Below are 17,990 nucleotides of genomic sequence, written 5' to 3' on the forward strand. Positions count from 1 at the left end.
TGTCAAGATTTTTCTGACGTCAGCAAAGATGCGAAGATGATGGAAAAGCCATAAATTTTACCTCACTTTGATTCGAACGAGGGTGCTTTGACTCGAAATAACTAAGAATATTTTACGTACTATAGTAGTAACAAAATTTTACAACATTCATTTGAACTTATGTGAACTTATATCTGTCATGACCAACAACCATGTTTTGAGTCCCTTTTCCATACCTTAGTACAAACTTTGAACGATGAAGTTTATTATGATGAAATGGCGCCAAATTTGATAAATATGCAGACCGGAAATATTCCGCAACAAATCGATATGGTATCATCATCGTTCTTTACGATTCTTTATTTTCTTTATCTTTGATCACAAATTTGTTCAGTAGGTTCAGTAATATAAAGTAATAGAAATATGTTCGCCACATTTTGTTCAACATTTCTGCTATTTTGGTCCTCAACTTTTTCTTGTTTTTTTTTTATTTTGTGTGCACCCGTGACCATCACAATAAAGAGAAATCGATTGCATTATTCACCCGTTTGGCAATTGTGTAAAAATACTCAGTTATAAATAATTCAGCACACCCCAAGTCGTTCTGGTCTTCAAAATTAACACTGTCATTATGAACAGCGCAGTTCGGCTCTCCATTAAAACCGGCGAACACGAAATTATTACACAGGGAACATAGTTGCTTAATTCGAATTTTTAAACTGTGTATAAAGGGTTAAAGCCTGAAAAACAAGTTGATATGATTGCTATTGCGAAATAACAAGTTGTTTGAGTTTTAAAAAAGGTTTTGAAATTCCTTTTAAAATAAAGTTAGACTTTATAAAGAATTTTGAGAATTTCAAAAAAATTCCCATGCCCGATATCTATAAAAAAAAAATAGGTCAAGTATAAGTTACTTTTTATTACATTTTCTACAGGTGATCGGTATTTTTTTTATGAAGGTTATTGTTCAATTTTACGAAGTATATCACTAAGTCAACTGGGTGCGCAAGTGTAAAGTTAAGCTGTTGTTATCATAACATTATTTTGTTTACATTTGGAATTACGATTCTACATGCACATCAAACAAATTCTGACATATTATTCAAATATCTTGCTTTCTTCTATCCATGTTGTGTTTTATTTGCTCGAAGATTTAACTTTACCATACAAAGTCTATTTATTGATCTTTTGTCTCGATTTTTAACACTTAAAAGCTTATAGAAAAGGCTTACAGAGCTTCTTTCTGCACACCTCCTTGTACTATGCAGACAGTTAATTGCAGAACGAAAACGTGATTCGTAAGTATTTATTTTATTCCACGTAGAAGTAGTTTATATACCCAAGTGAATCAAGTTATTGGAAATTATGTTTCTGGCATTGCCTACGGACATTTTATCCCATAAACATGTGTGCATTCTTTGTTGAGCAACATAACAACACTTCCCGTTATTTTTTTATTGTGATCTATTGTAGGACGACTTTGGTAATAAAATTTTTTGTTACAAATAAACTGAGTTGGCCAGTATGCGCTATTATGCATAAGCAACTGTCTGCTACTGCTTTAATAACACCCAATAGATGCCGCAATGTGTGCAACTCATATACGTTTATACATGTATTATGGATGTGACTCTCCTATTGGGTTATAAGTCGTAATATGCAAAATGAGTTGAAAAATGTGCCCAACTAGCTGCTTAGCCATGAGCTAAATAAAGAACTTAAGAACAAATATAAATAAATTGATAACTTTGAATATGTACAGTCCATGTTTAATCAGCCATTACAAATAGAGGATTACTACTTCTTTACTTTTTAAAACGCGTTTTCAGTCGGTGATTCACCAAAATAACACTTTTCTATCGCGTCGCAAAAACTAATGACGCAGGGTAATTTTACAGACGTGTTGTTTTCGGCACTATGTCAACATAATCTATGATTAAAAACGTGTTTTTATGGCGAGCTATCAACACAGTTGTCCAGTGAGATTGTTGTTATATTTAATTAACGTTGCCCAGCAGCAGGTTTTAATCCTGATGCTATTGTACGATAAAACCTTTGCACCTTTTAGTTAGACATTTGGAGTTGTTTTTCTGTTAGCATAGGATAGAAATTTGTAAGCAGGACTTGTGAATCATCTTTTCTTCAAGTACCCGTGTCGCTTAAATTTTGGGATTACCTTGATAAATACCACATCAAGATCTTTTATTTCAATTTTTATTTTCATGTTTTCGCACGATCGGTTCTATTAACAAATATTCCTGTAAAAGAATTAAGATCGTTTTTAGGCAGAATACAGGTTATTTCCTTTTGTAAGATTTATCAACCTTAAATCCAACACAATCTAAGGCGTCAATTGAGTGTTGCTCGCAACCGAATGTCTCTACTAAAATATATATTTCAGCTTATTCAGATATAAATAATGTTATGCACAAGTAAGTAGAAAAATAGAACGTGCAAATTCAATCAAAAAAAAATCTTAGGGGCTTTAAAAATTTCCGCGAAGGGTGAATGCGAGGAAAACTATTGCAACCTGGAGGTCACCAAAATGTTTGGCTTTATGACCGGTAAACTGTCTCCACAAGCGAAACAACTTTATAAATTTAGCTTTTATTTACGCAGGCTGTTTTTTGCAGACACTTTATGTGGCATTTTTGAAGCGTGAATCATCCATAGACGATGACCAGTTTCTCATATTTATAGCATAATCATAAGTAAATAAATATTAGCAATATCATCGCATGTAAACATCAGTTTTTTTCTTAATCCCGATTTTTAAGACGCTTATCATTAGTTAATAAAACCATCTTGTGTGGCTTAGATTTTTCTGTTGTCCTAACGACATTCGCCATTTTTCTGATCTGTAATTCGATGATACTAATGGAAGAATAATGTATTATATATTGACAAAGGAATTAAAAGGAAGAAAGGAATCAAGGTTGGGTTGTTGATTTGAGTTGTCACTTGCATTCATATTTACTTCATATATGGTAAAATAATATCGACCTTGTGAATCCATGGAATTAACATTGAAGATTCAATTGGAGTTAAAATCCTGTGAAATTTTGAAAACAGTCACTTAAGGTGGACTAAACAAATAAATTTGAAATGCATGATTATTAGAAAAACAAACTGGAAATTCAAGTATGAAGTATGTTAAAATGCATTCAGAAAAAGCAACTTCCTGGCAAACATTGTCCTCTTAAAAGCGTAAAAACATTCTATTGGACAACTGGAATTCATATGCTACACCTTCAGATAAATATTAATCAAAGAAGAACAAGTGTGGTTATCTATACGCTCTAAAGACGATAAGCTACAGCTTTTAAAAATTACAGATAGGACGAAAAAATAAGTCAATGACATTAATTTTTATAGGAAAGTTTACCTCGCAAAATCTTCTTTATTTCGCGAGTTGTTCTCCTTGTCAATTTCGAATTTTTAGACTTTTATGACAGTAATAATCGATTAAAAACAAATAACAATTGAAACAAGTATTTTACAGCATGATAAAAACAGTGAAAATCGAAGAACATGATATAAAATAAAAAGTAATGTCTGTAATTCCGCCTAAAGTTAAGTCCCATAACAATGGGCTACACTCATATGAGAAATCCATGTTATGTCTCTTAGTTGACTAATAAGCCCAATAAGAACAGGGGGAGATTGAAAACCAAGCAATATAAAAACTTGCAAGTAATAGCTTTAAAAAAAAAGTTTTCGTCACTTTCAGACGTCGAAACACATCTTTCTAACATGTTGTAGACCTATTTATAAGTTTCTCTTCACTTTATATTATGCACATGATGAAGAAATATCTAAATGCCATACTACTACGAATTCAAGAACCTGTTTGTGGTTACACATCATTTAAACTTAAACTTTTGTCTGTGTTTACGGTTTACATACGGTTTACGGTTTTCATCCGCCCATACATTGACATCACGCTAACTTTTCAACTACATATCGTATAGCAATCTTTACTTAGTTTGCGTTCAGCATTACTTGATATTATTTCGTTGTGTATCTGTAAAAAAATAAACAATTCTTCTAATATTTAACGAGTAAAGTATTCCTAACACGAAAGCGTAGAATTATGCACAGCATAAAAATGTAAAGATATTTATTTAAAATCCCCCAAAATATCACAATGAAAAACGTACACAAACATATCGAACAAAAAATTCTAAAAGACGTCTTTTGTAAGACGTCTTTTAGAATTTTAGTAGTATTTAGATATTTAGATAAACAGCAACGCGTGTTTCAAAGACGTAAAGTAGCTTAATTTAAACGCCTTATAGGTGTCTTGTGTAGGTTACTAATGTAGCATTTGAATCTAGTTTATTTTTTATAGAAACCATAGCTAGTGTAGTTAAATATTTAATGTTCGAAAAGTAGCTAATAAATGCTTATCGTCAAGAAGCTACCCAATTAAAAATCAATGTGCTTTTAAACTGTTGAGCTTTTTTCCAGACACAAAATTTAGGGTCGGCTTTTGTGAAGGGTTTGACTTAATTAATGCTATATCCGAAACACACTGATATTAAAAATAACAAAACTGATAATAAAATATTCATTTTGTTCATTTATAATACACGCAAAACATTTTAGCCCGTGTGTGTGAATATGTAATACTACACAAAGACACAAACTGCATACACCAGCCGTAATTTCCCACGAGCAGTCACATTTTTTAAATAGTACAAAGTAAAAAAATAATACGCCTACATGAAAAATAATTGAATTAAAATAAGTAACTTTAAAGAAAAAAGAATGTTAAAAGCCACTTAACCGCTAAGAAGATTTCAACCGTTAAAGCGGTAAAGCACAAGGAGTATAATATAAACCGTCTGGGTTAATGTAAGTGTTTGGTGTATATTCACAGAAGATAATGAAGACGCTGCTCAATTATGTATTTGACAGTTGTTTCTATTGTTTTTGTACGGTATAGTAGTGATGTTAAAGTTGTTTCTACCACCAGTGTTTGTTTTTGAGCAACTAATACTATTGAAATTTTGTCGCATTTCTTTTTTGAGGTTACCAATGTATTTTCTTTGGTTATAGATCAAGCTCCCCAACCATGAGTTGCGGCACGCTGAGCCTACGTTGTTGTTCCAATCCAAAATCATTGATAACTTAAATGATTTTGTTATGCGTAAAACTGGATTGCTCTGACAATGAAAATTCAATCTTTCGCCATCAGAATCTTTTTTTACGTAAACTTTTCTCTCCTCGTTATTCTTGTTATTCTATCTAGCTATGATCGATACACGTAGATCACAGCTAATCATAGTGTTCCCATCATGTCATATTTATGTCCCATTTAATTTTTTTTCTCGGTAGGAACAGACTACACATTTTATCTATAAAGTCACGATTTCTTCCCACGCATCTTTTTCGTTTTATCAACAATGATAAACTTCCTGCTTTATTTTAATAAGCTGTTTATATCAATATTTTGTGATTTATTTCTACAAAGGTGGGTGTACCTCCGTACAGTCATATAAAATCTAAACATAACAATGTGTCACCATGTTAGTAATTCAAGAGGGCTTTTCGTTACTTCAATAGTTAAATAAAAGAAATAATCGAATTACTATGACAAATAAAGAGGATAAAGTCTTTAGTTCTCACATTAAAACAAAACTCTGTACATTTTTTAATTGACACTAAATAAATGCCAGCTAATTTGGACACACTGGCATAACTAATGCATTTGTTCCTTATTAGTTTTTACGATAAAAAAACTATGTTACCGTCGTTAGAATACTCCGACACACACTGTATCCTTCAGCACGTCAAAACGCTTTCGGTCTTGTCGACCTGCTAAAATAAAAATGGGTGTTCGATTTAAATGCCTGCAACAACATGCCTAACAACGTGCGAAATCAAACAACTCGCATCATTATAATAACAATCAATATATAATTAGCTATTACGTGCGATGATTTAAAACAATGCTGTTCTGTGTAATTTTATTTGCATTATGATTTTATCCTAGCTAAGTCAATAATGTGAATTAAGCTGATTGCCAGACTATCTCCATCGAAAATTTCATGGGGACATTTGTTTAAAAAGAATGTTATTGTTTCTTATATAATGACAATGATCCTTTCTATTTCATTTCCTTAGATTCATATAAAGTTGACCAAGGATTTTAAAGATATACTAAGGGAGCAGAGACACTTCACATGAGAAGATAAATAAAAGGTGCATAATGTTGCAGAAAATTCAACGCGAGATCAAAGAAGATATTGAACATTTTAAAACTCTTCCAGGTATAGTGTTACAGGTATAGCCTATAACCAAGATTTGTGGATATTCTATTATTTCTCTTTATTTATTTATCGTTGTGATCGTTGTCGTTGTTGTTGTGATCGTTGTCGTTGTGATCGTTGTCGTTGTTGTTGTGATCGTTGTCGTTGTGATCGTTGTCGTTGTGATCGTTGTCGTTGTGATCGTTATCGTTGTGATCGTTGTCGTTGTGATCGTTGTCGTTGTGATCGTTGTCGTTGTGATCGTTGTCGTTGTGATCGTTGTCGTTGTGTTGTGATCGTTGTCGTTGTTGTTGTAATCGTTGTCGTTGTTGTTGTGATCGTTGTCGTTGTCGTTGTCGTTGTGATCGTCGTTGTCGTTGTCGTCGTTGTCTTTGTCGTAGCTGTTGTTCCTGTTGTTGTTTTTTATTCTACTATATTTGTACTTGTTGTTGTTGTTTTGGATATTCCAATTATTTACCCTGCCTTGCATTGTTTTGCATTGTTAATAACGCTTTAAAACTTTAATTGTTAAAAAACGAAGTGCATATAGCCAGCAAGATGCAAAAAATGTCATTTCTAGTACTTAGAGATAGCTCAGAGGCAGCTAAAAGTAAAAAAATATGGCAACGTGGTATATACAAAATTTTTGTTAAATAGCCACCAAGACAAAGTAAGAATATAGAAAATCAAAATAACTTCAATCTTTAAATGAGCTATTGTCACCTTGTTGATTGCTGGCACATCATACTTCAAACTTAGTTCTGTTTTTTTTTTAAGTTGTAAGTCGTGCAAAGTGCTGACCACTATTTAATGCATCACCAGCATGAATTAGTGTAGCAAGTATTATCCCAGGGGCTGCAGTAGGAAGGAGTAGGGGTGGAAGGAACTTTAAGGACATATTTTCATGTTTTCATTTTTTTTAAACACTTTTTTTAAACAGGTTGTTTCTATCATTGTGTTTCGTTAAATTAATTTTCTGTATCGCCCAGTCATGGTGTACGACGATTTTTCCACAATGTTGTAAAATTAAAATTTCAAATGTACTGCGTAAAAACTGTTCTTGACAACACCAACAAATGCACGATTTCGTGTTGAATAAAAGTAATTTTAAAACAACTCTGATAAATATTCACTCTCCTATTCAGACATGTGTCATAGGATAAAAATAATACGTTAGCGTGATTAATAGCTCAGACAGTGTCATCAAACAAACAAACATTACATTACTAACGCTGTTAATGTTTAGTCGGCGCTTAATACTCTCTACTAACTGAAATAAAGGTTGTTAATTTGTTGCTAAGCTTGGTTGACGTCTAATATTTAAATTATGCAAGCTTAATTTTTTTCTTTTCTTCTTGTGGGACTGACATTATTTTTCTTCGTACAAATAAACAACCAACCCTGAGATCAAACATAAACAGAAAATATCTCACGAGAAGTATGTTATCAAACAAGGAGTTTTTTGTGGGGTCGTAAGAACTAATTTTAGTCCAATCTTTATTTTGAATTGTTTCTCCATGCTATACGCTACCTCTCTTGTTTTTCTGCTGCATAGAAATGACGCGCATTTTAAAAGCCTTCGCCACCAGGCTCCTAACATGATAATATCGATATGATCTCCTTAGATTGCTTGGTCTCGTCTTACATTGTTTTATTATAATACATTTTTTTTTTAAGAATAGTGCTGTGAGAATGCAACTGTGGAAATATTTAAAATGACACTAAAACGGGGAAGGAGAGTAACAAGAAATCCGGGCGGCTAAAAAACTAAAAGATATATATTTTAAAGCTGTTACAAGAAATTTAGAAATCAAATCATAATTTGATTTTTTTTAAAGGGTATGGTTAAATAAGCTAAAAATTACTCTGTGTGGAACTGGAAAGCGTAAACTCACTTACAAAACAACACAAATTTAGAGAGGGCGTGCAAAAAACTGAAAACGTAAGCAGACATTTTTAATGCTTTTTTTAAATATCTCCTAGAGAAGATAAATGATAAAATTTTGGTAAAAAAAAGAGTGTCAAAAGAAAAATTAATGACTACTACGAGAAAAAGTTAAGAAATAAAGTTATGCTGGCCAAATCAGAAACTTTGTTCCACAGTTAATAACAGCCAGCAAAGTACCAAAATTAACACTATCATAATAAACCATTGCTAGGTTTTATGCATCACTTGCAGTCGCCTTCAACACAGCGTACACAGCTTAAGTAAACAAACATAAAAAACAAGTGTTAATGCAGGTAGCAGCTACACATAGTTATTAAATCTGTGTAATGCTCTAAAAAAAATTTTTTTTAACCAACTACTGTTATTTTTATTAATCAATAAATCTAATTATTCTACTTTTCATATTTTTGTTGGTGTCGGCAGGCTTAAAAAGCATTTGAAAGTAGTAAATAAATTATGAGATTATGGAGTTAAAATTTTTATCCGTCATCACTTAAAATAAATTTAATTTCATTTTCTAGAAATCTATTTAAAATTTATTTTAACGACACGGACACTTTTCCTGAGTTCAAAATGAGTGGAACAGGTATCAACTGATTTTTGTTTGATTTAGGCTTTTTAGGCTTTAGGTTTTCAGAAAATTTTCCGAAGTAGCTTTGTTGCTTTTGTGGTTTTTCCTTTTAATCTGTTGAAAGTTTATAAAATGCTTATGCTTTTGCATGATAATTATCTTCTTCCATAACTACATCTCTTTCTTTGTCAAGTCCTTCGTTGTTACAAAGGAAGTCAATTACATTCTATATCAACACACAGCTCTATCCTGTTGAATTCAAAGCGCTTTTTAGACTGGGTCATTGTGACTTTAACAAGCATCTAAACAGTATCGTTAATTAAATCAACATGGGCGCTAACCAAAAGAAGGAAATTATCAGTGGCAGCCATGCTGGCCAGTAGCAAAGCACATAATGTGCGCAATACGAAAAAATGTTTGCAATGCGAATAGCAGGATTACAAATATGTGTGTCATATAAAACGTTGTAGTAAGGTATCTGATGAAAGAACAAAATGTAAACAAGGCAAATAAAGAATTTCTCATATCGTCCCTATTATTATCCCCTTTAGTTTTGTATATCGCGTTTCTTGAAGCAAAAGTCACGGCCTTAAAAAAGAGATCACTATATCAAATAAACAAAAACAACCACAAAAAAACCTGCACGTATCGAAAATTAGTAAATCAATATACCAGTTATCGCAAATGTCCGCCATGAATACTCGTTTGCACTAACGCTATATATATGTTTTTGCGCGGGGCTTGAATTGATGATATAATGCTAATTTATCTTCTTTTGTTAATACTTCGGCATGCCCCAAATAATTATTTTTTCGATCGCACTAAATTATAAAAATTTTGTTATTGTTTGGTAACATATATATATAGCGTTGGTGCAGACGTGTTTTCATGGCGGACATTTGCGCGCATAACTGGTATATTGATTTACTAATGTTGTGCAGTTTTTTTGTGGTTGTTTTTGTTTGTTTGATGTAGTTTGTGTACTATAGAGCAGGTCAATATAATTTAATTCAACCCTAGCAACTAACCGAAATATATAATAAGACATTTACGTTTACGTAACAACATTTTCCCTTTCTTCCATTGTCAACGATCGTCGCGCTAATCCCTTTGGAAATTCATTTTTAAGCTCGCGAGTCAAGTGTCACTCAAGATATAAAACAAATGAAGCTCTTCGTGTCCTTTTCGCTACTATTTATTTTAATGTGGTAAACCGTTGGTTTTATACTTAAAAACATAAACAAACAAGTCGAATTGTAAGCAATGTTTCATTCTTGAAAAGAACTGTGGATAAGGTTATCTACCATAGTACAGTAAATCTGTAATAAGCGGTGCCTTTCTGGTAAGTAGGTGTGATGCCGGATATAAATCAGTTATTAAAATTGTCTTTTTCTTTGCCAACATCATCAATCTAAGGGATGATGATAAAAAATATAACGGCGTACTTTTTTTATTTCATGCAGTTTCTACATTTTTACTGTCCAGACTGTAAAGTTGAAAAAACAACAATTTTTTAACACGTCATTCGATACTGTTGTGACATATTACTCATACATCTAACACATAACTAAGGGATTCCTTTAAAATTTTAAGAATAATGTGCTGAATTACTTTTTTCTACTGAGTAAATCGTGCGAATAATATATAGCATGTAGCTACATACTGGAGTTGGATACTAAATTTACAGGTTCTTATAAAAGAAAGTGTAGTTGAGATTTTTTTAAGACTTAAAAATTAGCAGCATTCTTCCAATACAGAATCACTATTTAAACATATGTAGCTGTATACCATTTTTTACTCCTTGATTCATTATCTTATATTATAAGGTTTCTTAATTTCAGTACAGTTCGCGTCGTTCACAACGTTTCTAAAAAAATAAATATTAGGAGGGCGGGGGGAGTGCCGCTATGTTTGCAGCATAGAAGGTATACTTGCAGTATAGATTCTGTTGTGATTCCTAAATTGCAATTGACGATAGAATATTTCTTGTACAGATCATTTTTTGTTTGAAACCTAGAGATTTTAAAAAAGATAAAAAAATATGAACGCTGTAAGAAAAAAGATATTTGTTTGTTTATGACAAGCCGCCACAGCTTTTAATGAAGTACACTTGACAGTTAAAAGAAGACAAAATATACACATTCAACTCTCAGACATACATAAAAACAGATGGCAAAATATTATTAGCTACAATTATTTTGTTCGACGGACGAGATTTTATATAGCTTTCGTGTTGTTTTTTTATGGTAACCATGTTTTTATAACTAAACTTATTTGAGAGTTCTTCTTGTAAAAGTAAGTACCATGTTATAAGTAGTCAGTGGAAATATATTCTTGTTTTTTCAAGTATAAATAGGTAACAGCCTTATACTTACGGTCATATCTAATTAAGGAAAATACGGTAGTTACTTGCCGGAGGTATTACACAATCTATAATCGAAGAAAATTGTGCAATAGTTTTGATAGCTGTTTTTGTTTACTTGTTTGTTGTTGTAATTTATTGTTGTTTTTTGTTGTTGTAGTTTATTGCTAAATGTTGTTTGTTTGTTTGTTGTTTTTGTTGTTTTTGTTGTTGTTGTTGTTGTTGATGTTACTACTGTTAATTTTGTCGCGGCTGTTAATAATGCTGTCTTTATTAATTTATTACTGTTTTGCCACACTTTTTGCTGATAACTGCCCGCCTGACTTTGTACTTTGTGTTCACTCTTCTGATTACAGTTTTTGTTAAAAACGACTAAAATCACTCATGATGGGATAGGTAAATAAAATTATTTTTACTATATTTTGATAATCACGTCTGCCTTTCATTCCACCAACTAGTTGCTATGCCTAATTTCCGATCTGCGGACATGTGCAGGAAGCAGCTCTATACAAAAATCAATAAACATATTAATATAGATCAATTCAATGTCACATTTCACTTAACATAGTGTGAAACTTCCTTGGAATGAATCTCAGAAGAAAAGAGAACTTTATGTGAGTTGTTAAAAAGCATTATGAACTTAGTTCACAGACTGTTTGTTGCGTTCTACCTTGTTGTGGTTTGATTTCAAGTCTTTTTGGAGAATGGGATCTCCAATATCTAAATCGATGTTAGAAATTCTGTTTTTAAGTGGAAGCAGAAAATATTACCTGTACAATGTGAAGTTCAGGTTTACTATTCTAGTTAAATATAAAAAGCCTGGTGACAAAGGTGAACACCATTGAAAAGCCGTAGCTAAACAAATAATAATTTGAGTTTACAGACAGAAAAAAATAATATTGGGAAGACTAACATAGAGTGTGGGTGTCAGAAAAGTTAAATGTGTCGCTCACTGTTTCGTCCTTCCTGATGTAAATATATAAATTTATGCGGTTAACGGGAAAGGCTTGCTGACACGCTGTCGTTGTCAAATGGCAGCGTCAAGGTAGACATTTGTAGGAACGTGTTTCACTTTGGTATGGTTGTGTTTCTGTTTTTTGCTGATTATTGTAGGAAAATCTGCTTGCCGGTTTGTGTTTTGTGTTTGTGTATTCTAATCAATTCCCTAGTATTTTTTTTTTTGATTGATATAATATTAGTTTTAAAAATCAGTTACAATTAAATGTGTTTTACAAACTTGTTTTTTCTTGTCTAGATATGGATTTAAAATATTTAAGCTGATTGAAGGAAAAACTTTCTTGCTTGATTACTGAAGACATCTAAAACAATAACAAGATGCTTAACATGGTTATGGAATTAGCTGAAGCGGAACACGTCATGTCTAAAAGTAATAAACTGGCAGAACAAACATTTGCTATGAAAATCGTCGAAGATGCAAGTACTTGTTTTGCAGATATTACCAAAGTCGATAATGCGAAAAGCATTTTTAAAGACAACATGCATGCAAGCCCTCAGGAGCTGTTTTCCACATTTGCAGTACCAAATTTACCAGAAGAAAAGCGAAATAAACCACGGAATATGGAAAACAAAAAGGCGAACTGTAATGATACTAGTAGTGGCGATAATGAAAATAATAACGATAAACGTAACATCAACAACAATAACAACAGTAATAGTAACATTAGCAGCTCGAAGAAGGCGACCACTTTTTCTTTGTTTTCTGAAAGCAAGCACTCATTGTCACAAGAAGTACTAAAATCACATAAAAATCAAAACAGTATTACGCTTTATCAATCCACTTCAAAAAGCGTTTCAACACCGACGTCACCAACAAACTTTCCATCTAAAGTCAAGACAAGTAATTTTTCGCCAGCGCAAATCCCGACTCCTTCCAGGCCAGTGTTGCTACAAAGTCATCCACATGGTTCTTATTATTATATGAATCAAAGTTATATTGGTTACTCGACATCGCATCACCCTGGTTTCTACGGAATATCTAACAGCTATCCAGACCCTCATTTATATTATACATCTCAAAATGTACATCAGAAAAATGGTCAGTGTTATTTAGCACAAAACGGTACAAATAAGCACGAGCATTTAACAAAATTATCACGCGCAAAACAATCATTCGCGTCTGTGCAAGGACAAATGGCGGCTAATCAAATTCCTTTATGTTTAGTACAGGATTCGACTGGACATTTACATCAACTAGTATATACTGTACCAGAAAAACTGTATGAACAGTATGTTGCTGCTGCTGCTGCTAAAGGAGCTAAGGTCAAAGTTCAACCGCAGCTTGATAATTCTATGGCGCCAATAGAGAATAGTGTTGCTGGAAAACAACAGGTTAAAAGCAAGATCAAGTTACATCCCGTGAAACAAAATGATGCGACAAGCAAGGATTATCAAAACAAAATTGTTAATGTTCCTACTAAGGAAATAAATAAGGAGAATAATTGTCTAAATTCAAGTGGCACCGATCAATACAAATGCAAACAAAAGAATATTAGCTGCCTAGATAAGTCACATGGCTATTCAGTAAAAAAAGAAAGCACCGATATGACAGAAGGAGACGTTCAAAAAGTCGAGGCAAAGAAGACAAGTACTCAGGCAGTTCTTGCAACAGCAGATGATACCTCGAACAAATCGCCGAAGAAACTATATAAAGATATAAATAGATGTGAACGTCGATTAGAAAATTCTTCAATAACAGAGATAAGGAAAGAAGATTCATGCAGTAATAAAACAAATTTAGCACAAAAGGAAATAAAAAATAATAAAAACACTGAGTGTCTTAAGGAAGACTTTTTGTCTATTAACCATAGAACAAGTTTAGCAGCCTGTAAAACTGTACAAGGAACGCCAGTAAAACTTAAACAAGATGATACAAATCTAGAGACATTTAAGACATGCATAGACCTTACTAATCGATCTAGTCAGAAAAAAACTGCACCACTCAAAGAAAGTCAAACATACAAAGTATCGCCTCTAAATACATCAATGGCGAACAAAATATCACAAACTCGACACCATGCTGCAGCTCAACATAAGCAACGTAAAAGTAAACAAGAAAATCAATCGAGACGCAGTAACAATAACAAGAAAACTGGCGAGGATTGCAGATATGAAAATAACTTAACAAGTATAGACGATATTCTTTCGCGTAAAGACACTGACTTTATACCAAAATCAGATGTTGAAGAACTTCTGCGCACTTTAAAGAGAAAACTAGAAGAATCGGAAAAAGGTGGAAAATGCAACAAACGTGCAAAATACCAAAATAATCATTTGTCTAATAGTCACGAGGATGAATTTCTTAACACGTTATCACCTTTAAATTGTACACTAAACTATGACGAAGACAGCTCGAATTCATTACTTTTGTCACGTGATATGGGTAGTGTATCAAGTGTTGATTCTGCACTGAGTTATAGTCAACAGAGTAGTGTGTCCAGTGTGAGCTCTGAAGCGAATGGAAATATATTTAATACACAGGACTTTGAACAGATATTTAGCGAGAATACTGAAATTGATATCGATAGAGAAATTATACAAGAATCGATATTTAACTCATCTAGCCAAAATTCGGACAATGCTATTACCACTTGCAATAACAATCAATCAGAAACTAGCATTGATTTAAACTTTTTCGTTAATTTTAAAGAAGATATTAGTAACGATAATTTATTTTCTATCCCATCTTCTGGCAACGAGCTATTGTTTTCACCTACTACCAATGAACAATCTTCAACTTGTGAGAAACAAAAAAGCAATGGTACCATGTACACAGGTCAGGTTAGTTTTCCAAGCGGACAGCCGGCAGCCGATATGGATTTGTTCGATCATTTATGGAGTGAATTAGAAAGTTTATGAGATATTTTTACAAATTTACCTTTTAAGACAAATTTTTTGCGGACATATGGTGAATTTTTCGCCATATGAAAAATATGATGTTTTACTTAGATATCACGTTTTAGTTTGATGAAGCTTTTTTTTAATCGTATTTTTATTGACCGGACTAACAGTGTAACTATAGGTTGTTAAACGTCGTAAATAAAGGAAGAAGCTGTAAGAAAACGTCAAAGGTCACTCCACGAATAGTCTAGGAATTATGTGTTTTAAAACAACATTTTTGTTTCAGAGATGTTAGTTTTATTTTTCGGAGCCATCAAAAAAGATTATTTGTTGAGTAAATTTCCGTATCAACTTAGTTTTAACTTTTCTTTGATACAAATAAAATAAAATTATTAAACAAAACAAAAGTTAGAAAGAAACTCAAACAATTCTTGTTTACTTGTAAAAACGAGTAACTTTTTGGCTCGTTCTGTCTGTTGTCTAGCTTGCTCGGAAACTCTTTTTTACAACGAGGGCAAATGTCAAATGACTTGGTTATAAAATGTATTAAAATAACTAAAAAAGGTTTACGTATTATGCTCACAACTATATAATACAATGTTATTAGCTGATAAAAAATGTCTAAACCGCGCAAAAAACAGCAAAGGCGATCACTTCCTCTTTTTGCCGTTTTAGAACGTTAAACAAAACGTAATTTGTTTTCGTTTATCGGAAAGACTTTTATGGCGATCAAAATTATTTATTGTTTGTATATTATGTAGATTTTTCAAATAGAAAATTGAACTTAATAGTATTTAAAAACTTTTTTTATGTCATTTAACAAACATTTTCAAACTTCAAATACAGTCGAAATGATCAATCTCCATATTTGTCTTTGACAAAAACAGCTATAGTAAAATAACAACTTATTTTGCAGTGCACTGGTTAGGTTTTGAGGTATCATCAAATTGTTCGTTAGTTATGTATGTTGTTGTTGTTGTTGTTGATGATGATGTTGTTAAACTTTTTGTTGCCTTAAGTCGAGTGTTTTTACAAAGTTAGATCAGTTCTGTTTTTTGACCAATTAAGCCCATAATTAAAACGTTTAAGCGAAATTAAACGGGTTCTTAATATTTTACTGCAATTTTATTTATTTTGTGAATACTGTGTTGTTGTTTTTATTATTTCGTTTTTATTTGTATTTTAGATTTTATATTACCCTTTTTTACTTTCATGAATACACAATACATGACAACTGTTGACCTGCTTTCGTTTGTGAATTTTTATCTGAATGAGGAATGCTCTTTCCTTACCGACGGCGCGAGACATGTATGTAGAGATTTTTTTAGAGTTTTTATCTTTGTGAAGGATAATTAAGTATGCAATTCAACACACCAAGGTCGATTTAAGCACACCAAAAAGGTATAACACATTAAGTAAATTGCTACTTTTTCTACATATACACAGATATATGGTTCTCTCTTCTAGTTGCTGTGGATGCCTTTGTAATCGTAACTTTATTAACATTTAAATTTACCGTTAAATTTAGATTTTTATGATCTGTATTGTTGAAGTAAGCACTACAAACAAAACCTATATCTTGTTTTTTCAAAAAGGAGTGTTACTTCTTAAAAAGGACAGTGATGTTAAATACATTACCACCAGTGAATGACAGATTTCGTACAGACTACCAACGATAAACCACAAATATTTCAACAAAAGTTAAGCAAATGGCAAATCTGTCATTTATACGGAACTCTGAATAAAGGTAATCTAAGATTGTAACAATTATACTTGCTTTGTAATTTTTGTAGAATTGTGACTTTCTATTGTAGGTGTGATTAATTTAATTGTCGACCCAATAACAGAAATACAAATAAGCTCACTTTGAAGTAATAAAATAGTGCGAAATTCTTTTTTGTCCGTGTAATTTTCACTGCAAGAAAAACTTAAATCGTGGCTTTTATTTCATCTGTTTCTGACTTCAATCAATTGTCATTCATTTCAATCAATTCACAGTAAAGAATAATTTTAAGGGAGTGTTCATGAGCTCAATTAGACGATTGGCTCGGTTGAAATCACCTCGCTAAATAAATTTTATTGATAAAAGTTTACCTATTATTGAAGATATTATTTCGGTTTGTCTGTTCAGTATTCATATTACTGTGGAAAGTTTATCATTTCCTGAGCATGATAGTTTAGCAGGCGACGTTTCGGGAGATCCTTCTCTCATCATCGGGCAAAGTAAATGGTGTTGAGCATGTATTTATATAATTGCAGAGGATCGAAATTCATAGAAATTAACCAATTAGAAACGAGCTGATAATTACAGTTAATTACGGTAATTAACATTTTCGGACCTAGATGTAGGTAACTACTTTTTCTGTAGAGCTGGTAACTAAATCTCAGGAAGTTGATACGAGATGCTGTTTATGTGTTTGTTACGTGCTACACTGTTGATGGTTTCTTTAATCTTCCTGTCCGTTGTTCTGGATTCTCTGTCAATGATTTTCTTCTCATCCCAATTAAACTGATGACTTCTGCTCCAGCTGTGGTCCGCAATTTCGTTTTTATTCACATCTCCGTTTCTCACTGCGCGCATACGTTCTTGTACTCGTTGCTTAAACTTTCTTTTTGTTTCGCCTTTGTACACTGTATCACAATCTTTACACGGGATTTTGTAAACAACATTGCATTGTTCTTCCAGGTTTATTTTGTCTTTTGGTTTAGACAAAGTGCTTCTCAGAGTGTCTTTACAGTTAAGAATGCATTTGATCTTGTGTTGCCTTAAAACTCGACGAAGGATCTCGCTAGTACCTGGTACAAAGGGTAGGAATGCTGATGCGATGAAATCCTCTGATGTTTCCTTGTTGTCTCCGTTGCATCTTCTCTTCATTTTATTTTCTACTTGCGTGATGACTTTATGACTGTATCCATTTGCCATTAATGCATTTCTTACACGTCGAATTTCATCTTTCCTCTCCTGTTTGTCACTGACTACGCTGTTGGCACAAGACAAACCGAAATAATATCTTCAAT

At 32.5% G+C, this 17,990-nt stretch overlaps 1 protein-coding gene across 1 annotated transcript; it reads left to right on the top strand.

The window, feature by feature from the left end:
* Positions 1-5,906: 5,906 nt before the first annotated feature.
* On the top strand, positions 5,907-16,888 carry LOC130656755 (myb-like protein U). Its single transcript, XM_057459670.1, has 2 exons — positions 5,907-6,254; positions 12,370-16,888. The coding sequence occupies exon 2, from the start codon at positions 12,450-12,452 to the stop codon at positions 14,988-14,990; it is 2,541 nt and encodes an 846-aa protein (XP_057315653.1). The 5' UTR covers positions 5,907-6,254; positions 12,370-12,449; the 3' UTR covers positions 14,991-16,888.
* Positions 16,889-17,990: the final 1,102 nt, after the last annotated feature.

This window comes from Hydractinia symbiolongicarpus, chromosome 9, assembly GCF_029227915.1.
Source record: "Hydractinia symbiolongicarpus strain clone_291-10 chromosome 9, HSymV2.1, whole genome shotgun sequence".
NCBI lineage: Eukaryota > Metazoa > Cnidaria > Hydrozoa > Anthoathecata > Hydractiniidae > Hydractinia > Hydractinia symbiolongicarpus.

Coding starts and splice junctions, on each gene's coding strand:
- LOC130656755 (XM_057459670.1), top strand. CDS start 12,450: ATGCTTAACATGGTTATGGAATTAGCTGAAGCGGAACACGTCATGTCT.